General features: G+C 42.0%; 1 protein-coding gene across 2 annotated transcripts in view; it reads left to right on the forward strand.

Moving 5' to 3' along the window:
• dennd1b (DENN/MADD domain containing 1B) overlaps positions 1–25,871 on the forward strand; it is a 107,285-nt gene that overhangs the window by 52,380 nt on the left and 29,034 nt on the right. For both annotated transcript variants that reach the window (XM_083558155.1, XM_083558154.1), the window contains exons 6-12: positions 131–200; positions 2,203–2,283; positions 10,785–10,838; positions 11,355–11,465; positions 18,916–19,016; positions 21,501–21,546; positions 22,665–22,766. In XM_083558155.1, coding sequence (XP_083414281.1) covers positions 131–200; positions 2,203–2,283; positions 10,785–10,838; positions 11,355–11,465; positions 18,916–19,016; positions 21,501–21,546; positions 22,665–22,766 — 565 coding nt within the window. The remainder of the gene's footprint in view (positions 1–130; positions 201–2,202; positions 2,284–10,784; positions 10,839–11,354; positions 11,466–18,915; positions 19,017–21,500; positions 21,547–22,664; positions 22,767–25,871) is intronic.

A 25,871-nucleotide genomic window follows, 5' to 3' on the forward strand; every position in this document is an offset into this window, starting at 1 on the left:
GGGATACTCGGTTTTTGTGTTTTAAATGTGTGGTGGTTTTTTTTGTGTAATGATAATTAGATTGACCTCCATAATCCATGTTTTTTCTGTTCTTCTTTTTTTTTTTTTTTTTTTTATCCAAAATCTTCAGCTATCTACCCTGGTTTGAGAATTACTACAAGCTGCTAAACACCCTCGCAGACTACTTAACGAAACACCAGGTACGTTTCCAGAACGCTGTACTATAAATGTGTATATGTCTGAAAGCACATAGCATAGCAAAAGCGAAGGCTGAAAGGAAACATGGCGCTTAAGCGAAGTGAAAATAAAGAAATAAATGAAGGAATCATGTCGGAAGCCATGTAGAAACTTGCTGCATCATTGGGCTGTCATGGCGTTACGCTTCGCAGCGCTAGCGCAAGAATGCATAAACAGCGAGAACGCATAAACATCGCGCACGGGCGGGGGGGGGGCTGAGAAAACTTCGTCCGAAAAGCAAAAACGGCGGAAAATCTGATCTGAATGCGAGTGTCTATAATATCTGTAGTGTCTGTATATTATTATTATTATTATTATTATTATTATTATTATTATAATTATAGCATTCAGCCATAAGGTTGTTAGTAAAACCAGGTCCTGATGAATTCATCCCAAAGATGTTCAGTAGGTTTGAGGTCAGAGCACTACAGCGGACCACCCACGATCTTCCAATCCACTTGTCATGATGGAGCAGGTTTGGATCTTCGAGTTCACGTGAAAAGAACATTGTTTCCTATACAATTGTGTGCCTTCAACTTTGTGATAATAGTTTAGGGAAGAACAGCATTTGGTGTCCCAATACTTTTGTCCATTATTACACCGCGTAATAAAAGGAATAGATTTAATGTACATATATAAGTAATTAATTAAACTAAAAATATATTTTAAATAATGAATGAATTATTAATGAATTAAATGTATTATTCAAATAAATCCCATTGGTTGTTGCCTGATCCGCACAACCTGGATAGGGGGAAAAAAATAAAGAAATAAAATACATTTTATATTTATATATGTGTGGATATTACATTTTTATATTAAAAATTTCCTCTGTTTTTGCTTTTATTTTTTAGCTTTTAAAACTTCCATCTACAGTTTCAGACTGAATAATAAAAATAAAAAAAACCTTCTCACCCCCACCCCCCCGTCTTGTCCCGTTTCCATCCCGAGTTAAAGCCCTGCGCTAAATGAATCCGAACCTTCAGAGAGACTTTGTGACAGCGTGCGCTCCACATGAAGCTCATTCCGACTGACGAGGACGGACAAAAGCGCCGATGGTTTAAGGGGAAGAGGAAATGAACTGTTACCTCGGGCGTTTTTTTTTTTAACCGACCGTGCGAGCATCCAGGACTCCGAGAGAGTCGCATGCGCTGTGCCGTAACGACGAGACGTGCAACAAGCGGCCACAATTCCCTCAGCGTTCAGTGCCTTCAGAACACGTACCGTAGTACCGCTTGGATTTTCATTTCTGCCTGCGTTTACTGGAATGATCATGAATCCCGATGAATCCTTCAAATCGATTTTGCTCACAAATAACCATCTCGTAGTGTCGGAAGAACTTCCACGCCCGCTTGGCTGCTCTCACCATAAAAACTCGGCCGCTAAAATAACAAACATCAGACACCTAATCAAATACATTTGCGCTACAATTCGCCCTTTTTTTTCGCCCACAGCCCCTCAGTTTGTCCTAAAAGCAATCTCAAGTATCACATTTCATTTATACACACACACACACAAAAAAAAAAGTTTGACTCTCCAAGAGAGTAAATTGCGTCGTTGTCGTGCAAGCTCGTAAAAATATTTTAAAAAAGGGCCAGCATTAGAATCTGGGGGCCGTTTTTTTTTTTTCCTGTCACGCTTCTCTCCAAAGAGCTTCTCGAAACCTCTTCTGCTGAGTGTGGAGCCACGGTTAATTACAAACAGCCAACCCCGGCCATAAATCACCCCCCCAACGAATAAGCGTCTGCCGCTGCCCAGCTTACCGTCTCTTAACCTCAGGATTGCTCGTTAAACACACGGATGTTTTTTTTTTTTCCCTTTCACCCTCTTACCACCACCCGACCCCCACCACCCTTATTAGGGTTGCTGTAGGAAATTGCCCACTGTTACACTGTTATTCGGCCCCTCCAAAGTCACACACACTCAAGAAACCCCTAACATCTTGTCCATTTTTCTTTTTCCTAGGAAAATGAACTGAGCGACGTACTGGACAAGCTGTACAGGATGGCCGTGCCGAAACCCAACACGGCCATAACCCTGAGCATGGTACGTATGCAGCATTTTTGTTTGTTTGATTAGAGCGTCTCTCTCCTGCGTTCTTCCTCCTGGTCAGCCTCCGCCAAGCTCCACCAGAACGGCGCATTGCCGAGATCGGAAGTTAGCGCACCCCCTTTACAGTGCCGCCCGTCACAACCGAGAGGATCTCGATAACACTTCAAAACAACCTGAACAACCTGGTACCTTTTAGCGACGTACCAGTTGGTGTGTGTCCGAGTGAGATGATGATCAATCCTTCTGGCCTGCCTGCGTTTATAATCACTGTAGTTCTACACAAGAAATTGTTTGCATGAGTGCATATCACTCCTTTATCACAATATCATGATGGGATGTGATGCCGTTTTAGCAACTAAAAACTATGGATGGAAGAATGGATCGTTAGGTAGGTAGGTAGGTAGATAGATAGGTAGATAAGGTAGGTAGGTCAACAGTCAGAGAGATGGATGGATGGATGGATGGATCAACAGTCAGATGGATGGATGGATGGATGGATGGATAGATAGACCAACAGTCAGATAGATGGATGGATGGATAGACCAACAGTCGGATGGATGGATGGATGGATGGATGGATAGATAGATAGATAGATCAACAGTCAGATAGATGATAGATCAACAGTCAGATAGATGATAGATCAACAGTCAGATAGATGATAGATTAACAGTCAGATAGATGATAGATCACCAGTCAGATAGATGATAGATAGACCGATAGATCAACAGTCAGATAGATAGATAGGTAGATAGATGATAGATAGACCAACAGTCAGATGGATGGATGGATGGATAGATGGATGGATGGACCAACAGTCAGATAGATAGATAGTATAAAACTGATACACAGTGTATATACAGAGAGGATATAAACAGTGTATAGAAAAAAATATAGGATATATTTAGAATTTCTAATTATATAAAGACATAATTATAAGGAAATCAATCAGTAATCGGTGTCCTAGCAGTATGGAGGTTGTTCGGGAAAAACGCTGGCCCTGAACCTGCTGGTTCTGGTGTGAATGTTCCTTTATCTTCTTCTGGTTGGAAGGAGGTTAGACAGTTTGTGACTGGGATGTGAGGAGTCCCTGATGATCTAATGCAGTAAAGGTGCTCAATGACAGGTAGTTGGATGCCAATGATGCGTTAAACGGGTTTGACCACCCTCTGCAGGGCTTTTTTGTTCACACACCGTGAAGCTGCCATACCAAGGAAACTAGGATATTGCTGTGAATTTACAATTATTTAAGGCTGCACAGAGATGATACAGAGTGCAGGAGAAGTGCATGATGGTTTCAAGCAAGTGGGAATCAGTAAAGCATTAATAGTGCATTGATTTTATTTATTTAATTATTTATTACAATTATCTTCTCGTGAAAAAGTTCTGAATCTGTCGAAGCGCGAGAACGAGCGCTCACGTATCGCCAACAGGCGAGTTGTGAAGGTTCGAGGAAGCCACAAGTCAGTGAACAGCGAGCGAACAACGAACAAGAGCGAGAATGAGAAGCAGCCCAAAAATGTAACACTTTGCTGTGCTAATTGCTGGGGTTTTTTTTTTTTTTTTTTTTTCGTTTTAAAAGACTCCCAAATAAAACACTGAACTCCATCAAGATCATGCTAAAAAAAAAACAGTACACAATAATTTTACACCGCTGTATTCTGCTTTTCAACGCCAAAAACAGTCTTTAGAGTTCAAAAGGAAGGCTGCTGTAGTTTAAGGATGTATGAACATGGCCTTACAGCACACCATGCTACAGTAATCGCTGGTTTTAAACACAATTTGATATCTTAGTTTGGAAACTAGCTCTGTTTAAAAGAAAGTACTTCATTTATTTATTTATAACCTTTAGAGTTTTCCACTTGAACATCAGTACACACTCCCACTTCTGGAATATGTCCTGGAAGTCAGAAGCGTGAGAATCGCACCAGGTGCTCCCTGTGACTGTGCGTGCAGCCTTGTGCTGCCATCTGTTGGCGTGATACAAAACTACACACTAGACTTGAAACCTTCGATACCGCTGTCCGCCGATGCTGATGAAATGGAGAGACGAGCTAAAATTGGGCTGCGAAACACGAAAAACTTGAGTTACGTCTCACTGGTTTGCTGTCCGCTTCTTGTTAGGAATTCGGATCGATTGAATCACAAAGCCGAATTAATACAATTATGATAAATTTGCTATCAAATACTAGAAATTTGTCTCAAATAAACCCCTTTAAAGCTCTTTTTCTTTCGGCGCGGAAAAATACCCCGGAGATGGTTAAGGAATGAGAAAGAAACCTTGAGAGGACTTCAAAGGGAGTCGTTGTAAAAAACAAAACAAAAAAACAAACAAAAAAAAAACGAGCTTAATAGTTTATTTCAGTGTACCCGTGACAAAACACATGGACAATTCATGCTCAGATTTGTTCCCACTCATAAATGGGATTAAGCTTTAATTGGGAATTAAAAGTAAAAATTGAGTAACGGCCCAAATTGGCGAAAGATACTATCGTTAGGATGGACGTCTATAAATGATAATCCTGGTCACGTATCCCTTTCCTTGGTGGTGTTATAGCTGTCAGTAATAATCAGGTGATAGCATTGTTTTAATACTAATCTTCCTTGATGTCCTGCTGATGCTTATATGCTAAGATTGTTTAAAGGATTTTTATCTGATTTTCTGCACATATTACTATACGTACAGAATTCTGAATTCAGAGGTCTGGAAATTTGCCACCAGGATGGTCTTCCACCATCTAGGACCTGTCTCGCACCACGGAGGGCGGCAGAGCCCAGCGATAACGAGCGCTTTGATAACGTGCGATTTTTATAAACATGGCTGCATAGTCGCCGGACGCGGCCAGTTGGAAGCCGTACGCCACAGAGGCCAATCAGACGCTCTGTGTGGGAGAGTAAACACATCACAACGAATAAAGCTTTTTTTTTTTTTTTTTTTTTTCCCGCCACATTTTGCGCTCCTTCCGAGAGCTCCCGCAAGTGTTGCAAAATTTGCAGAGTCTCACCGCACGAGTTTAAATAATTCAAACTGAGTCAATTTTTTTTTTATCCCCCTTCTCGCTCTCCTACTCCTCATCGGCCCTGTTCTTCATATAACACGAGATGAACTTGCTTTTGTTAGCCGAGCATATGCAACAGCACGAGTGTTGAACCCAGGCACTCGGAAACAGATGGACACTCTTCACATACACAATGAGGCATGGCCTAGCCTGGGGGGGGAGGGAGGGAGGGAGGGAGGGGGAGAGAGAGAGAGAGAGAGAGAGAGAGAGCAAACAAAAGCGACGAAGTTAGTGTGCAGTGTGGGATCTCGGCTTCGGAGCCTCTTTGATCCAGACATTAAACCTGTGCGACTGTTCAAACGCACACCGGGACGAGCTGCCTGCTTCCTGGCCTCAATTACGACTTTCTAGTTCACTGAAACACAAATTCGTTGCTGATACTGTTAATACCACCAGCGCCATTACTGCTGCACTGCTACCACTAGATACTACTGCTACTTATAATGCTGCTGCTGCTGCTAGTAATACCTCCAGCACTTATTGTACTGTCAGTTCCTCCGCTACCACTAATAATACTAGTGCTAGGAATATGTTGCTGAGGCCACCAAGGTGTGTCCTGCTTTTTCTATGCATTTTTACTTCTAATATCACTGCTGCTACTTTTACTTCACTTAAAACGATGATACAGATCCTACCAGTACTCCTATTTATATTACTGCTACATCTACTGTTAATGTTCCTCCTACTTCCACCATTACTGCATCTACTTCCAGTTTTTTTGCTACTAATAATACATCATTGTAGTACAACAATGTTACCGTGGCTACCACATCTGAAACGAATGATACCACTGCTTACAGACGCTAATACAGACGCTCTCCATTTTACGAACAAGTTAGCATGAATCAGTTTGTAATTTGCTACCGCGCTCGTTATTGACTACGCATATCTCCTAATGATGTAAGAGCTAGAAATACTCTCAAATCCACAATAAAATATACTCAAACAAATAATTGAAATACTGTACACAATATTTTGTACTAAGTAATAAAAAAAGAATGAAAACTCTAGTCCAGGGCGCATCATGTAGACTCGCTTTTGAGACTGCGAACAAATCCGCGAAACGTCGGAGCGTCTGTATTTGGGAATGTAGCGACTGCTTGTTACGCTACTTCAGAAACTAACACTTGTAATACCAATTCAAATTCTACTAGTAATACCTCTGGTTTTTTTTCAGTTTTTTTTTATTTAATAATGTAACCTCTACTAACATTACAAGTACTACTACTATATTGCTACAACTCCTACTACTGTTATTAAAAGTCCTAAAGCAACTCCTTCCGCTATTTGCACTTTTATGTACATTACCGATCTGTCGTATACACTGTGTACATTGTCGTCTTTTTTATTTTTTATTTTTTTATTTACATTTTTTTTATTTTTTTATCTGCACTGCCTTGTATAGTCTTGTCTATAAGCTAAATGTTCAGCGTTGTTATTTATACTTGTACTTTTCAGAGCTACCAACAGCTGGAACCAATTTCAACATTTTTGGCCAATAAACCCGACAGAATGATCACCACCACCACCATTGTTGCTTCAATATCTAATTCTACTGCCACTAATAACCCATCTTATAGTACTACATGGACACTTTAAGGACAATCACACTAAATCACTTTAATTTGTATTGTCAATATCTGCCATACTGCTTCCTATATATATATTTTATGTTTCTATATTTTATTTATCTACTTTAATTTATTTTTAAAAAACCTTTTTTATATCCTTAAATTCTATTCCTTGCACAGTCGTGTAAAGCGTTTCACTGCATGTCGTACTATGCGTGTGTGTGATGACTTAAATTTGAATTTGATACTCGTACTACAGCTGTGAGAACGGCATCTAACATGACTGTGGAACTTCTACTAATTCCTCCATTACTACTTTTAAGAGTGATTAGAATTCCACCGCAATTATTACATCTTGTGGTATTATTAATACGCGCAACATGCAATTCTACCTCTAATAGTACTACTGTTACTACCAGTCCCATTGCTGCTTTTAATTCTGTCCTATTAGCATCATTACTGCTTCTACATTTAATTCTACTGCTGCTAAAACGACATTAATTCTACTAATGATAATGTTGCTCCTGCTAATATCACCAGTACTGTTACCACTGCGGTCCCTTATATTGCTACCGGTAATGCTATTAATACTACTACCGTTACTGCCGTTTCTACTTCTAATTCTCCCGCTACTGTAAATGCATTTAATAGCACTGCTTCTAGTAACCGTACTAATGTTGGCACTATTATTGCTACTTCTACTACTTCTTGTTATGCTACTTCTACTACTACCAGTTCCTCTGATTAAACCACTAATGCGCTTAAAAACATTTTTCTTTTTTTTTCTTAGAATAGATGGTTTAATTAATTATTAATATTATTTAAATTTAATTCTTATGCTTGGAAAGTTTATAGAGATTTCACTTTTGTATAAAATAAATATGATTCTAATATTGCTTTATCTACTGCTAATCATGCTGCTGGTTCTGATGCTACCAGTACTAACTCTCGTACTATTACCTAATAATACTAGTGCTGCGTCTCCTACGTCTCCTCCGTCTCCTCCTCCTACTGCTACTACTAGTGCTCCTAATAATGCTAGTGCCACTACTGCTTATAAACTTTCCCTTTCACTCTTGCAGATACCCTTCTATCACTAATCGCTCCTGCCACTCTTCTCCCCCCACTCCACCCTGCCTGCACTCTTTTCTTTACTTCTCTATCACACTCTCCATTACTTTGTACTGTTGACCCCCAGGTACCTGAACTCCTCCACCATCTCCACCTCTTTTCCCTGCAACTGCGCCACTCCACTGCCCTCCCTCTCATTCACACACATGTTCTCTGTTGTACTCCTACTGGCTTTCATTCCCCTTCTCTCCAGCGTGTACCTCCATCCCTCCAGGCTCTTCTGAACCTGCTCCCTACTCTCACCACAAATCACAATATCATCCGCAAACATCATAGTCCACGGAGACTCCTGTCTAACCTCATCTATCAACCTGTCCATCACCACTGCAAACAGGAAAGGGCTCAGAGCCGATCCTTGATGCAGTCCAACCTCCACCTTAAACCAGTCACCCTCACATACTTCTCTGACACACCTGACTTCCTCATACGATACCACAACTCCTCTCTCCACCCTGTCGTATGCTTTCTCTAAATCCACAAACTCACATTGCAACTCCTTCTGACCTTCTCTATACTTCTCCATCAACATTCTCAAAGCAAATAATGGTGCTCTTCCTCTGCATTAAACCATACTGCTGCTCACAGATGGTCACCTCTTCTCTCAGCCTGGCTTCTACTACTCTTTCCCATAACTTCATGGTGTGACTGATCAACTTTATTCCCCTGTAGTTACTCCAGCTCTGCACAGCTCCCTTATGCTTAAAGATCGTACCAGCACACTCCTTCTCCATTCCTCAGGCTTCTTCTCACCTTCCAAAGTCCTGTTAAACAATCTTGTTTAAAACTCCACTGCCATCTCTCCTAAACATCTCCATGCTTCACTATTACTACTACTAATACCACTGGCAATACTATAATCTACATCAACATTAACGCAAGTAACGTCGTTTTTAGTCGTCGCTGCGACATTTACGCCTGCCGTTTATTTCCTCATCGGCTCTTGAAAATGTCGCAGGTCGAAACGTCATACAAGATACAGTGGGTACGGAAAGTATTCAGACCCCCTTAAATTTTTCACTCTTTGTTATATTGCAGCCATTTGCTTAAATTATTTAAGTTCATTCTTCTTCCTCATGAATGTACACACAGCTCCCCATACTGACAGAAAAACACAGAATTGTTGACATTGTTGCAGATTTATTAAAAAAGAAAAACTGAAATATCACATGGTCCTAAGTATTCAGACCCTTTGCTGTGACACTCATATATTTAACTCAGGTGCTTTCCATTTCTTCTGATCATCCTTGACATGGTTCTACACCTTCATTTGAGTCCAGTTGTGTTTGATTCAATTGATTGGACTTGATTAGGAAAGCCACACACCTGTCTATATAAGACCTTCCAGATCACAATGCATGTCAGAGCAAATGAGAATCATGAGGTCAAAGGAACTGCCTGAAGAGCTCAGAGACAGAATTGTGGCAAGGCACAGATCTGGCCAAGGTTACAAAAAGATTTCTGCTGCACTTAAGGTTCCTAAGAGCACAGTGGCCTCCATAATCCTCAAATGGAAGACGTTTGGGACGACCAGAACCCTTCCTAGAGCTGGCCGTCCGGCCAAACTGAGCTATCGGGGGAGAAGAGCCTTGGTGAGAGAGGTAAAGAAGAACCCAAAGATCACTGTGGCTGAGCTCCAGAGATGCAGTCAGGAGATGGGAGAAAGTTGTAGAAAGTCAACCATCACTGCAGCCCTCCACTAGTCGGGGCTTTATGGCAGAGTGGCCCGACGGAAGCCTCTCCTCAGTGTAAGACACATGAAAGCCCGCATGGAGTTTGCTAAAAAACACCTGAAGGACTCCAAGATGGTGAGAAATAAGATTCTCTGGTCTGATGAGACCAAAATAGAACTTCTTGGCCTTAATTCTAAGCGGTATGTGTGGAGAAAACCAGGCACTGCTCATCACCTGTCCAATACAGTCCCAACAGTGAAGCATGGTGGTGGCAGCATCATGCTGTGGGGGTGTTTTTCAGCTGCAGGGACAGGACGACTGGTTGCAATCGAGGGAAAGATGAATGCGGCCAAGTACAGGGATATCCTGGACAAAAACCTTCTCCAGAGTGCTCTGGACCTCCGACTGAGGCCGAAGGTTTACCTTCCAACAAGACAATGACCCTAAGCACACAGCTAAAATAACGAAGGAGTGGCTTCACAACAACTCCGTGACTGTTCTTGAATGGCCCAGCCAGAGCCCTGACTTAAACCCAATTGAGCATCTCTGGAGAGACCTAAAAATAGCTGTCCACCAACGTTTACCATCCAACCTGACAGAACTGGAGAGGATCTGCAAGGAGGAATGGCAGAGGATCCCCAAATCCAGGTGTGAAAGACTTGTTGCATCTTTCCCAAAAAGACTTCTGGCTGTATTAGATCAAAAGGGGGCTTCTACTAAATACTGAGCAAAGGGTCTGAATACTTAGGACCATGTGATATTTCAGTTTTTCTTTTTTAATAAATCTGCAACAATGTCAACAATTCTGTGATTTTCTGTCAGTATGGGGTGCTATGTGTACATTCATGAGGAAGAAGAATGAACCTAAATGATTTTAGCAAATGGCTGCAATATAACAAAGAGTGAAAAATTTAAGGGGGTCTGAATACTTTCCGTACCCACTGTACATATTAGAAGAAAACACCGTATAATTTTTATTGATTTATTTGTTTCGGATTTGTGTAGCTGCAGCCTTATATTACTATTACAAGCAACACTCATTTCTGTTTCATTCGTGTTTTCTTTAGCACTTGCGCTTTTTTGCCCCGGACATCACCGGACTTCCGACCATCCCTGAAAAAGTGAGTACACTGCCGAGTGCTGAGCGCTGGCTCGATTTTATTTATTGCATTATACTAAAGTAATTCTTGCAAATGGGTTCGTGGGTACGGGTACGGGTTCTTTCCTGGATTCCCATGGGTTTCCTCCTTGTCCTCAAGTTTCCTCCCGCTGTCCAAAGACGTGTAGGTAGGCAAATATTGCTCAAATTGCCCATTGTGCGAAGGAGTGTTTGTGTGCAGAGGTAAGGTCGGGGGAATCCTATGCGAGGTAAATCCTCCCGCCTTTGCACCCGGTATTCCTGGGATCGTCTCGGAATCCACCTCAGAGCCCTGCCCGAGATCAAACGCTTAGTAAAAAAAAAAACTACTACACAAGTGTTAAGTCTGGAACTACAAACTATAGTTTTTGAAAAGGTTTCGCACTCATGTACCCTGTGTACTTTAGGCTGTTCTTATAAATTAGCGTACTTAATAAGGATAAGTAAAGGACCTTTCACCGAACAGCTGGTTTCCATGTTTTTTTTTTCTGTCTTTCAGAGGAATCTAACGGAGTACTTCGTGGCGGTGGACGTGAACAACATGCTACACCTGTACGCCAGCATGCTGCACGAGCGACGCATCATCATTACCTCGAGTAAGCTTAGCACTGTGAGTAGACCTTCCACTTTAAACGTTCTCGATTCCGCAATTTACGGGGAGCGTAAACGGGCGATGATCATGTTGGGATTATTGCAATTATTATTATAATTATTATCATTATTATTGATTAATTGTCCTTCTATTATCAGTGATAACGCTTCCGGCGCTTCTCGCATAGTTTTTTTCCGGCTCCTCTGCCCTCAGGAAGGGAGTGGAAGCTTATCGCCCGGGCAGCCCAAAGTTTTCGCGATGCTCTGGGGAGCAACAGCGAGTGATGTCATGAGCGAGCTATCTGTAGCCCAAGAGAGCGCGAGGGAAAGACCCGAGAAGAGCCTGTCAGCTCGAGCTAATCCGCGGACTTATTTCACTCCTCCTGGTTGCCACCGCCATCATTCTGTGCGCTCACTGACACGAAGGCGTAGAGTGTGTAAATCATTAGTCTCTCGGGTAAAGACCTCAACCCTCCCCCTCTTCAACCCTCCCCGTCTCCCCCCCAGCGCCCCTTTTTTTTTTTTTACGTGATTTACTGTTTGGCAGAGCACGAGGGTAGCCAAGCGTCCGCTTTCACGAAGGCTCCGAGTTAGCACCATGCCCATCGTCATTATTCGCATCTCCTACTATCTCCTCCACTCTTTTCTAAACCACGTCTATCGGCGGGGGCGTTAATGATTCCGTCGCAAATTTGCAGAATTTCTACTCGCCGGATGCGACACTGGTCTTCGTCCTTTCAGCGAGGTAGCTTGAGATATATGCTCTCACTCCCTCTTTCTCTTTTTCTCGTGCTTTCTCTCTCCTCTCTCCTATATATATATATATATATATATATATATATATATATATATATATATATATATATATATATATATATATACATATATACATACAGTGAGGGAAATAAGTATTTGAACACCCTGTTATTTTGCAAGTTCTCCCACTTAGAAATCATGGAGGGGTCTGAAATTGTCATCGTAGGTGCATGTCCACTGTGAGAGACGTAATCTAATTTAAAAAAATCCAGAAATCCCAATATATGATTTTTAAACTATTTATTTGTATGATACAGCTGCAAATAAGTCTTTGAACACCTGTCTATCAGCTAGAATTCTGACCCTCAAAGACCTGTTAGTCTGCCTTTAATATGTCCACCGCCACTACATTTATTATCCTAAATTAGATGCACCTGTTTGAGGTCGTTAGCTGCATAAAGACACCTGTCCACCCCATACAATCAGTAAGAATTCAACTACTAACATGGCCAAGACCAAAGAGCTGTCCAAAGACACTAGAGACAAAATTGTACACCTCCACAAGGCTGGGAAATTGCCAAGCAGCTTGGTGAAAAAAGGTCCACTGTTGGAGCAATCATTAGAACATGGAAGAAGCTAAACATGACTGTCAATCGCCCTCAGACTGGGGCTCCATGCAAGATCTCACCTCGTGGGGTCTCAATGATCCTAAGGAAGGTGAGAAATCAGCCCAGAACTACACGGGAGGAGCTGGTCAATGACCTGAAAAGAGCTGGGACCACCGTTTCCAAGGTTACTGTTGCTAATACACTAAGACGTCATGGTTTGAAATCATGCATGGCACGGAAGGTTCCCCTGCTTAAACCAGCACATGTCCAGGCACGTCTTAAGTTTGCCAATGACCATTTGGATGATCCAGAGGAGTCATGGGAGAAAGTCATGTGGTCAGATGAGACCAAAATAGAACTTTGGGGTCATAATTCCACTGAACGTGTTTGGAGGAAGAAGAATGATGAGTACCATCCCAAGAACACCATCCCTACTGTGAAGCATGGGGGTGGTAGCATCATGCTTTGGGGGTGTTTTTCTGCACATGGGACAGGGCGAGTGCACTGTATTAAGGAGAGGATGACCAGGGCCATGTATTGCGAGATTTTGGGGAACAACCTCCTTCCCTCAGTTAGAGCATTGAAGATGGGTCGAGGCTGGGTCTTCCAACATGACAATGACCCGAAGCACACAGCCAGGATAACCAAGGAGTGGCTCTGTAAGAAGCATATCAAGGTTCTGGCGTGGCCTAGCCAGTCTCCAGACCTAAACCCAATAGAGAATCTTTGGAGGGAGCTCAAACTCTGTGTTTCTCAGCGACAGGCCAGAAACCAGACTGATCTGGAGAAGATCTGTGTGGAGGAGTGGGCCAAAATCCCTCCTGCAGTGTGTGCAAACCTGGTGAAAAACTACAGGAAACGTTTGACCTCTGTAATTGCAAACAAAGGCTCCTGTACCAAATATTAACATTGACTTTCTCAGGTGTTCAAATACTTATTTGCAGCTGTATCATACAAATACATAGTTTAAAAATTATACATTGTGATTTCTGGATTTTTTTTTTTTACATTATGTCTCTCACAGTGGACATGCACCTACGATGACAATTTCAGACCCCTCCATAATTTCTAATGGGAGAACTTGCAAAATAGCAGGGTGTTCAAATACTTATTTTCCTCACTGTGTATATATATATATATATATATAGGAGAGAGGAGAGAGAAAGCACGAGAAAAAGAGAAAGAGGGAGTGAGAGCATATACATTATGCATGCTTCAGGCTGACCCTCAATGTTTTGGGGGCCCCCAGTGTACCTTTCCATGTCAGTTGTAGCCGAACACAGGCACCGCCTCGCCTGTACCGAGAAAAAAAAAAAAAAACAGCAAAGGAATAAATCATGATCTTACAATGGCGCATCAGTCGACTCATCGCTGTTTTGTGACCGGAGGCGAGGCGCGCCGCTGTTTCCGAGGCGCCTCCGCAAGGCAGCAGCCTGTGCTGCCTTGTCACACGCTGGTATAATTGTGCCACATCAGGTGCCCTCTAACTAGTCAGCTGGGAGGCCCTGAGTCTTTGACAGCAGCTTTCTTATCATGCTGTCAGCGCTATGCTAACAAGAGCAAGATCCTGTCTTGGCCTGTGGTGCTAGCCACTGAGGTTGTTCTTTGGCCTCATACTTCTCACCCACCATCCGGACTCCCCCCCCCCAGTTCTATGCACAAGCACACACTCACTTTTTTCTCCATCCTTTTACTTCTACTGTCTTTGTCATTCTTTTTTTCATTTATCCTCGTAGCACTCTGCAGTCTCATTTTTTTTTTCCAACCTCTCTCTGAGCATATCTCTCACTCCCTGCCTCTTTGATAGTTACTTCTCCTAGTTACTTCTCGTTCTCCACCACCAGCTTACTCTTCTCCGGGCATGCTATACGGACGGGTTAGTATTATCTGGCGTTTATCTGCCTGTGCCCTTTCAACGTCTTTTTTTTTCTGTTCTTTGTTCGTTTTTTTTTTCTCCCAATCCCCCCTTCAGTGTCACCTCCTTGTTAGCTCCTGAGCATAGACAGGAATGGAGAAGGTAATTGGAAAGCGAGCACAAGAACCAGAACAGAAAAAGAGCCTTACAGGGTCTAGGGGAAGTCGGTTGGTGCACACTCGCGGTGTTGTCACCCTTGTCAAGGGGGAAGAAAAAGGAGAAAAGAAGAAATCACACCTCTGGTCTGCCCCAGTCGCTGTGATAGTGCTGCCTGCAGCGCTGCGCCTATCAAAGATCAGAACTTTTTTTTTTTTCCCCTGAAGTGCTACAGATATATTCCCCCAATCCAAAAGGCACTGTTTACTACCTTCTTTACATGGACTAGCTGTAGGTCCTGCTTTGCTGTCAAAGACCCCGTCCCCGTAAACATGCCGCAACAGAGACGCCGTTTGTGTTCTCGGTAACAGCAGATGTTAAATGTGTACTACTTTCAACCCTAAGAAAGACTTCTGATGACTCAAAGAGAGGATCACAGAGTTGATCCTTATTTCTTGCGGAATCTGTTTTTCGGACGTTCTCGAGGTGACGGAAGCTTCTAGAACAGGGCATGTGCATCTCCATAACTGAGGCCGATGCGATTCGCATCTCGATGCGTAGCCAATGATGCGTCACGTTTGAAGATGCATATATATACAAACGTTCTTTTCCTGTTCAGTCTACAGGAAGACGCAGCTCTACCTCTGCCATGTCAATCTGCATTCTCTGTGCCTCTAAAGACACGCCTCGGTCGCCGTAGTGTTGTGATGTAGCTTTAAAAAAAGTAGGAAGAAATAGTTGCTTCTGAAGTACCAGGGACCAGTGTCCCTGCTTCCCTACCTCTGGATGGATTTTTTTTCAATTGGAGGCCATTCGGTCCAGCAGAGGATGGTTCCACATCAGCAGCCTAAAAAGATCTATGAAGTAGGATTTGGATGGTAATTAATATCCACAATCCGGTACAACATTTTGCATTAAGAGTTCTGCGTCTAAGGTGCCGAACAGTTCACCGCAACAATGATGGAACTAGGGGGAGTCTAGGGGAAGGGGAAGTTGGGAAGGGTGGTAGCTTAGTGGTTACGGGATTGGCCTTTGGATCTGGAGGTCATGAGTTCAAATCCCAGCCACACCATGCTGGCACTGCTGGGCCCCCGAGCAAGGCCTTTACCTCCATAGCTGGAGTAGGATGTCTGCCAAATACTGTAAATGTAACTATAATGAATGAACGTTTGATGGCACCAAGATGAGGCTGGATTCCCTTTGAGTTTGGTTCCTCTCAGTTTCCTTTATGAATTTCTGGTGCTTGGTTGCGACTACCAGAAGGTAGCAAGGGCTGTGATGTTCATTTTGATTTTGGATCTTCGTTTGCTCACAAAAAATTTGACAGAGGAGCACCAATGATCATTGATCATCTTGATCATCATCACATCAAATTATGAAGGGGAAAAAACAGCACCAGTGGAGATTCAGGGGTTTTTAGAGTCTCACTCTCCTTTTTTCTAATACATAAAACATCTTGAGATGCCCAAAAGCTTTCTTTTTTTTTCTGCTTTTACTATACATCTCATTTCACGACAACATTTCAGCATCGTTGCAAATAATTATCTTAAACAGCTATCTATCTATCTATCTATCTATCTATCTATCTATCTATCTATCTATCTATCTATCTATCTATCTATCTATCTATCTATCTATCTATCTATCTATCTATCTATCTATCTATCTATCTATTGATTGTGGATTTTATTTAAGAAAACAGAACTGGGTTTTCTCCTGGGTTACTGAGGTTAGGGTAGGTGTAGGTGTAGATTATGTGTAGACATAGCATTAATTGGCTGTGTGTGTGAGCGAGTGTGTTTGAGAGAGAGAGAGATTTTGGACATGCCCAGCTGTAGGATGTCCCTAGTGACTGGATCATGGGCTGTGTTGTTTCCCTGAGCCTGGTCACCTCTGCGTAATCTGCTGTGTGTGGCTGCTCTCCTACTTATCATGCTCATTAGTGGCAGCTCACATTGAGCCCCAGCAGGCACCAGGTCTACACCCAAAACCAGCCAGAAGCCAGCATTTGTTTCCTAGAGAAGTGATATGTGCTATTTTTTTTTTAATGCAGTCAAAGATCTCACACAAACACACTGTGTTTAAATAAATGTGTCATTTGATATAAAATTACTAAAAAACTCCACAGTTGATACTATATATGAAATTTATATTTGGTAAGAAGAGGATAAAAGTAAACAATGTAAAGCGTCGATTTAAAACAGTGTGCATTGGATACAAGTTGGTATTTGTATCACAAGACAGTTTTTAACATATTTCCATCAGTAAAATAATTTTTTTTATATATATATAATTGTAAGTAGATGCGCTGTACTTTTATCATTTAGAACGATCATTTGTAACCAATATTTTATTTGTAGATTGATTTTCTCACCGCTAAACGGTCTCTCGAGCACGCTCTCTACGTAAATACGACGCATCACAACACCTACGAGTCCTGAGAGTCACATAGAATACAGATTAACATGGCAGAGGTAGAGCTGCAACTTCCTGGAGACAGAACAGAAAAAAGAGCGTCTGCTTTTTTTTCCATTCTTTTTCTTTCTTTCTTTCTTTCTTTTTTTTTTTTTTTTTTGCACTGCAAAGGCCTTTTTGTGAAATGAACATGCGATAGAAGTCAAAAAGCACTTAGGTAAATTTGTGATAATTGGTTTGTAATAGGGTGAATCGTATCCCATCGGTAGCTGATATAAATATATATATATATGCCGAGCTCAGGGTAAACGAAAGTTGGCTTGCAAACAATTTTATACCGTCCTCATTTCATTTCGGAATTCTGACCTTCAAAACCAACTTATCTTGGTTTCGCCACCTCCTCTCCTTCCCATCCCTTTTGAAAACCGATAGCGCTTCCCTTTCAAGTCTAGAGTAAATCAAGCCAAACGGCGCTTCCCCTTTAGGCTTTGTTGAAATAACCGGAGTCGATTCTTCCTCATCTGTACGTGGTACGGAAAGGTTCCTCTCCCAGAGATTAGACACCAACCTGTTTCAGAGGAATTAAAAAAAAATGTTTCCCGAGTACCGGGTTGACCCCTCGACATCATTTATGCTTCGCGGTTGCGGATGTGTTTGAAGAAAGCGCTCGTAAAATAGCGGAAAAAAATAAAAAATTAGGGGATCGTCTGGAAGCTTTGATACGCTGTGATACCCACCTGGTGGAAGATGATATAAATATTCATTTAGCGCTCGGAAAAAGGAAAAGGGAAAGAAAAAAAGACACAATTAGACATGTCACGGCTTAAGTATTTTTTTTTTCTTCTAAAAATGGAAAGTTCAAAAACTAATTAGCATATATAAAAATAAAAGCGCACCAAGTTTTTTGGTGGGGGGGTGTGTCGTAAAATCGAAATAAGCCGAAAATTTTAAAGCTAAACGCCCTCGTGCGGGACATGTAGAAGCGAAGGCGTCGCTCCAGTTAGGCTGGTGACAGGATTTTGGGGTGTGGGGGGCTAGTTTCGGAGTAGAGCTTCACACATTACCAAAATGACCCCCCCCCCTCCTTTTTTTTGGTTTGGAGGGGGGGAATCCACACTCAGCCTCGCTCCCTCTGGTATTCCAGCAGCTCATGCTTTCTCTCTTGGCTAACTCATGTTTCATTCTTTGGCAATTTGCCCTAATGAAGTCCCAGCGGAGCCTTCAGACCTCTGTTCTTTTTCCATATTTAATCATGTTATTTTAATCTGAGAGATGAGCGTGTGTGTGTGTGTGTGTGGGGGGGGGGGGTCAATAAAATTGCGAGGTAGCCATGAGCACAGATGAGTGGAAGAAGAAGAAGAAGAAGAAGGAGGGTTCACTGGGGTTTAGCCCACCAGGCTTTCCACACAAGCCAGGCAATTAACTTGTTCCCCCCCTTTTTGTTTTTCCTTTTTTTTGTTGTTGTTGTTTAGTAGCTGTATTTTTTTTACATCCTTTAAGTCCATACTAATGTTAGGCCATGTTGGATTTATATTTTTTGCTTAATAGCCTAAATACGGTTGCGGATGAGAAATATCTCAGCGACCCATTTATTATATATAAAAGAACTTTTGATGTATTGTAATTTCAGCCTCTGACGTACATTTTTTATTTTTTTTTTTGCTCTCATTTCCTCGTAGTTAACCGCATGTGTGCATGGCTCAGCTTCCATGCTCTTCCCCATGCACTGGCAACACATCTACATCCCTGTTCTTCCCCCACACCTGCTGGACTACTGCTGGTAAGATCGTCTTGCTCTGTCCTTCTTTTAACACAACTGTCCACACACACACCCACAGAGGGCGCTAGCTTATTACCGGCGTAACTATATCAAATATATATCGAGCAGATGTACCCAAACGATCTGATTACTCCACGATGCCCAGGTTCCACTCCAGCTCCCCTCCCGAAGAACCTGACGCTCACCGATTACACTAATCACCTTCCTGGAAACGGTCAAAAGCCATAATGCGTTTAACGTCCCCGAAACACGTTTAGCCAGATTCGATCATGGTTTTTTTTTTTTTTCCTAATGCATCTGTTTATTTGAATGCCGCAAACTCGATCATCACACTCATAAGAGCGTCGGACGGGCGTTGCTGGTTCGGGTTCGGCGGTACCTTATGTTTATGGCATTTGGCAGACTCCCAAATCTATCCAGAGCAGTGATCTCCGTTATACAGCTCAGTAAATTAGGGTTTTGCTCAAGGGCCCAGCAGTGGCAGCTTTGTGGTACAGGGATTTGAGCCTATGACCTTTCGATCAGAAATCGAACATCTTAGCCACTCAAACCAATCTACCACTTTCCCTCGGTAATGGCGGGAATGATTTCCACTCTTTTTACAAAGTCTTTCCAAAAGATTTTGGAGCATATTTGTGTCAAATTGGATTTGTTTAGCAACAGGAGGAACAATGAGGAACATTATATGGACCTAAAATATATCCAGAGAGACTTACAGTGATCTCAGTTATACATCTGACCAATTCCACTATATCCACTGAGCTACCACTTCCCCTCGGTAATGGCGGGAATGACGGTAATAACTTCTACTCTTTTTACGAAGGTCAAAATGTTGGAATAACCTCCACTCTAGGCAGATGTTCCACTAGATTTTGGAGAGTGCTTTTGAAGATTCAAGCCCAAGGGCATTGGTAAAGCCAGATACTGGTGTAGGTGTAGTCAGCGTTCTAGTTCATCTGGTCTTCAACCAACAGGGTTGGGGTCATAAACCAGTCGATATCCGTGTTAAAACTGTAACGAATGGATATTCGGTGCCCCCCTGATCGAGCTTGGTTCCTCTCAAGGCTTCTTTTCTTCCTCATACCATTACGGGGAGATTTTCCTCGCCGCTTTTGCATTTAGCTCCATCTTTAGTGATCAGTTCTCTCCAAGTAAAGGGGAAAATTTCCTGCCAACGCATCCAAAGACATCCTATAAGGGAAGTATCAAAAAGTTTTGAGACAAGTTTTGCAGCATGCAAACCGATGGCAGCACAAGGCTGCACGCACAGTCACAGGGCGCACCAAATTTCATAAGTCAGTGCGCCAAAAGACATCGTCCTATGCACATCAGCAGCTGTGCAACCGCTGGTAATCATGCGTAACCACGTCTGCGATTTACACACCCCACTCACCAGATTCGCCTCCTGCGGACCTCCCGGCTCTCTCCCCGAAAATTAAGATCCAGCTCAAAGGTCGGCGTTTTGAAACCATTGTGGAGATCGCAGAAGGTGCTTGGCACGCTTCTAAGGGAAGACTTCCAGGTCACATTCCAGGAGCGCTAGGAACACTGGGAGCGCTGTTTTGCTGTGCAAAGGGAGTATTTTGAAGGTCGTAGGGTGTAAACATAGATAAATAAAGTACTTTCTTGTAAACAGATCGAGTCTCGGAACCTTTTGTCTGGTGAAGAACCACATATACGGCCGGAAATGTACCCAATTGGTTTATACAGTGTCCAGTGTTTAGTGTGGTCGAGAAGATCAGGACCATGTGAAGTTCTTCCAGTTCAATCTTAACCTAGAAAACTATATTTTCATGGCATACAGATGCTTCGCCATGCTGGACCAGGTCAGGGTCTCCTAGTTCCAGTGGAAGTGGCAATTGTAATCGTAGGAGGTGTTAGCTCAGTGGTTAAGTTCAAATTCCAGTCTCACTGAGCTTCCACTGCTGGACATTTGAGCAAAGCTCTCAACTGCTTAGTTGTAAGTTTGTAAGTGGTTATGGCATTGTACTCTGGATCAGAAGGTCACAAGTTCCGATCCCGGCATCTCCAAGCTTCCACTGCTAGGCCCCTGAGCATGGCCCTCAAGTCGGGCGTCTGCCGAATGCCATAAATGCAAATCTGTTTTCATAGTTTTTAGAACACAGCATGTAGGACAGGGGGTTTGTTCAGGACAACGTTGGAATCATGTCGGGGACGTGGTAAGGCATTAGAACCGGAAGGTCATAGGTTTAAATCCCAGCACCACCAAGCTTTCACCAAGCCATGAGCGTCTGCCAAATGCTGTAAATGTAAATGCAATCGGATGCTCCTTTAAGGGTCCGGTGGTGATACGGTGGTCCGCATACTTTTCACCAGACTTTTATTCTATATTCTAAAATTCAACCTAGGCTTAATTTGCTTTACTAGCTTGACCGGTTGGTGTGTGTGTGTGTGTGTGTGTGTGTGTGTGTGTTCTGTCTTTGCTATTATATTAGTTTTGCTAATGACTTTGATTCCCAACAGCGCGCCCATGCCGTATCTGATCGGAGTTCATCTGAGCCTGTTAGAGGTAAGCAACATTAATCTTCTGTCAGGACTTCGGCGTCTGCGGAATTTTCCTCGGCGAACGGGAACGGGTCGTTATACTGCGTATGATGCGGTTATGTTAATTTTATTTGTTTGAATCGAAAATCATATCATTTAAAGACCGTATTTAATATAGACAACTGGATATGCTAGGATTTACAGAAAAGGCAGTGTATTGTGCGTGTGTGTGTGTGTGTGTGTGTGTGCGTCATAGATATGAAACAGTCGAACACATCAGAGAAACAAAGAACCAGTGTGTTTTGGATATTGAGAGCTGGCATGTTGGTTGGTGGTGGACCTGTGTGTGTGTGTGTGTGTGTGTGTGTGTGTGTGTGTGTGTGTGTGTGTGTGTGTGTGTGTGTGTGTGTGAGAGAGTATGAGTGAATGTGATGCGTCTGACAGTTGCAGACACCGGCAGTATTTATCACACTTTCGCATTAGTGACAGTCCCCCTATCTGGCTGCACATAATTAGACCAAATCAGCACGCAGGCCTCCATAGCAGCAACTGTCAAAAGTGACAAACCAGAACTTTTTTTTCTTCATTTTTTTTTTCCCCTTTTCTCTTTTTTTTCCTTTATTTTTTTCTTTACTCACTTGGATGTTTTCCCCCCACCTGCACCAGCAAAATAATTGTGGGATTTGTCACCATCAGGATGCATGACTACCTTTGTGTAGATGCACAAAATGGTCCCATGGCTTAACTGGCTGAATCTTTTTTTTTTTTTCTCCCTCCCTTCGTTTTATTTTGATTCCCGAGCTTGCTTTTTTTTTTTCTTTTCCCCCTTGCCGGTGTTTGATTTATTCCAATTACAAATAAACAGATATTAGTGAAGAGAATAGGAAATATTCCCAATCACGCAAGAACAATTCGGCAACATATTGCGCTTTCTTGATTATTTTTTATTTTTTATTATTTAAAAAAAAATAATTTCTAGCGTTAAGACTGGCATATGTTTGTCGTTTGGGGGGGCGTTTGAAATGATGCTTCGTAATGATTGCGTGGAAAAAAGAAAAGTGCCATGCCAGGCTGTCGTACTAATAAGTGTGTTTTTGCGTGCGTGCGTGTGTTTGTTTGTTTATTTATTTATTTTAATGGAAGAGAGTGAAGAGCAGGTCCCTGGAAGATGTCATCATTTTGAACGTGGACACGAACACGCTCGAGAGTCCAGGCGACGACCTGCACAACCTGCCCAGCGATGTTGTGAGTGTCCCCACCCACACACACGTGTGCGCACACACACACACACACACACACACACGCTCAAAAAATGTCTCATTTTCCTGTGGGCTTTTACCTTGATGCACCCCCCCCCCCCCCCCCCCCCCCCTCCCTATATACCCTGTACCTCTTTTATACATTCCTTCAAATTCTTGAACAAATACACACACACACACTGGCCACAGAAAAATGCCGTCTCCTCTCTTCATCATTAGTTATAGTGCTGCAATATTCCTGCTCACCTCGTTACACTTTTTAAAGGCCGGTCCTCTTTTCTAATATAAAAAAAAAAAAAAAAATTCTTTCTTTCTTCTTTTTTATTTTTTTTTTTTAAATCATTATATTTCCAAGGCGTGCCTTTTTCTGCCCACCCAGTGCCACATCTCGCCGCAAGAGAAGCACGCTGGATATTTTTCTCCTCCTTTTTTTTTTTTTTCCCTCTCTCTCTGAAGATACACAGAAGAAGGGGGCCAATTATCAGTCTGTATTTTTTTTTTTCTTTTCCAGCCACCTGCCACTGCTTTTCTCTCCTTTAATTAACGGTGTGTTGACACCGGTCAGTGGTACAGGAAGCCACGTCTACCATCAGGGTCAAAAACAAAAAAAAAACACAGCAATTATTTGGAATATTTACGAGATTTGTTTTATCCCTCCGTGTGTGTGTGTGTGTGTGTGTGTGTGTGTGTGTGTGTTTTTTCTCGTCCTCTTTCTTTTGCCGAATCGGTCCTTTGTGAGTCAATGTAGCGGTTTTAAAAGGGGGGAAAAAATTATTACGATCCCGCAATCGTTTGTAAATTTAATTGGTGTCGTGGCGTATGAAGGATTCGGCGCTTTGAAACCGACAGAGGATAAACCCCCCCAAAAAAAGAAAGAGAGTAAAAAAAAAAAACCTTTGTCTTGATTTTATGATAAATGAAGCGGCGCAACGCTGTTTGCTTTGAGCTTCATTCGCGATTTTTCACGGACTAATGACGGAGCGCGCAACCACGAATCGCGCTCAATTATCCCACCTGAAATGTAAATGTCACCTGTCGGGACACGGGAGAAACCCACTCTCTTCCTCTTCCTCGTCTAGTTTACCTGTGGGGATATTCAGACAAACAGGCCCTTAAATGAGTGGAGTTTCCTCTCTGCTTTTTTTTTTTTTTAATTCATTTGTTAGTTAAACCGTCTTGTCATATACGATTTCTTGCGCCATCCCGTGCGTTTAATTTCATTCGAAAAACCCAACAACCGAGACTTCATTGGTCTTTCAGCTCACATCCAACTCGCAGGCTTTCAGTTTGATTGAATTTCTTGCTTTTTATCAACAAAAACAATGAAACACTCAATGTCATTTAGCACTAAACGAAAAGCCCACGGTGTTTCTCCTTCCTTTTTTCCGTTAATAAATAACGTAAACATTATTCAAAGCCCCACTTTATGGCATCCAGATAATTGTACGGATGAAGCCCAAAGCCATGTGGACTCGATTAGGCCATTTTTTGACCATCGGTCCGGCTTTCAGTCGGGTCAAAGGTGACAGTTGTCCTGAATTACCTGATACAAAACTCACCCCTGTCACCCCCAACCCGTGCCCCTGACTCTTTGCTTTCTTTGGCGTAATGGCCGTTTCCTTCCATTTTACACGTAATATTTTAGATTTATGGACTATTAGGGACGCCGGGACGCCGCTTTTCGTGCCGCTGTACAAACGGAGAGGAGAATTGCTGAAAAACAAATTGCTAAAATGAATGTTGCAGCGAACCTTCAAATATTAGAAACGTAGACAAATTAAACACTTGTGAAATATATATAGAAATTATTCAGTCGCCTTTTCTTTCAGGATGTTTTTATAAAAAAAAAATAATAATAATAATAATAATAATAATAATAATAATAATAATAATAATAATGTATTTCCAAAAACACATTTTTGTAGATTCTTCATGATTCTTAAGTATCTTTTAGAATTATTTATCAGAGTTATTAAGTTTTTGCTTGTTTGTATGTTCATCTATTTACATTGATTAACATTGATATATATTTTTTTTATTTTACATTTATAGTATTTATATTACTACATTATTTATATTTGCTATAGTATTTAGTGTGTGTTTGTGTGTGTGTATATATATATATATATATATATATATATATATATATAATGGCATTGTGTATTGGTCATTTTTACAGTTTTTTTAGTAATTATTTATTTATTTAATAACTATGAACCCTTTTAATATTATAATTATAGCTGAAAAAGGCTATTAAATATCGTGTTAAAAAATCTACTTCTCCTTGACCGGTTGGGGGGAGGTGTGTGTGTGTGTGTGTGTGTGTGTGTGTGTGTGTGTGTGTGTGTGTGTGTGTGTGTGTGTGTGTGTGTGTGTGTGTGTTCTGTCTTTGCTATTATATTAGCAAAGAAAAAAAAAAAAAAAAAAAAACCCTCACGTCTTTCCTGGTTATAATTGGAGTTTGGTACCAGCGCGAGGGCGTGTTTACTTCTACGTCTAAAAATAGGAAAATTAGGAACGTGCCACGATACCAAAGAGCTCGGAATTGAACGCGAGCCTCGTTTGATCTCTTGTCTGCCGGTCGTGTTGTCTAGACGTCTGTATCAATTGCTTGTTTTTTTATTTTATTATTTTATTAAAAGCAATAGGAGCTTGTTTGTTTTGTTTTGTGTTTTTTTTTTTTATTTTATTTAATTTTTTTTGAGGGGGGGGGGTCTTTTTTTCTTTTGCTCTCTTCGCGTGACGTTTGTTTCCTTCGGTCTGCCTCGTCCTCGCACGCCTTCTTGCGTTTGATCGCTTCCGTTTGGAGTCGCTTTTGAACGTTGGAGCTTTGCGATCGCTTGGTGTGTGTGTGTGTGTGTGTGTGTGTGTGTGTGTGTGTGTGTGTGTGTGTGTGTGTGTGTGTGTGGTATAGCGCGCCACACGTGAATCGGATAGCCAGCATCAAGCACATCAGCTAATCAGGGGTTGCTGGGGTTGTTAGGGTGGTCTCTTTATGGAGACAGTTTTGACAAAGATGACCATTTCATTGATCAGCATGTGAACGAAGCACCGCTGGCGTTATATTGCCATTGAAGAGGATCTGCACAGA

This window comes from Silurus aristotelis (assembly GCF_946808225.1).
Source record: "Silurus aristotelis genome assembly, chromosome: 13".
Lineage (NCBI taxonomy): Eukaryota > Metazoa > Chordata > Actinopteri > Siluriformes > Siluridae > Silurus > Silurus aristotelis.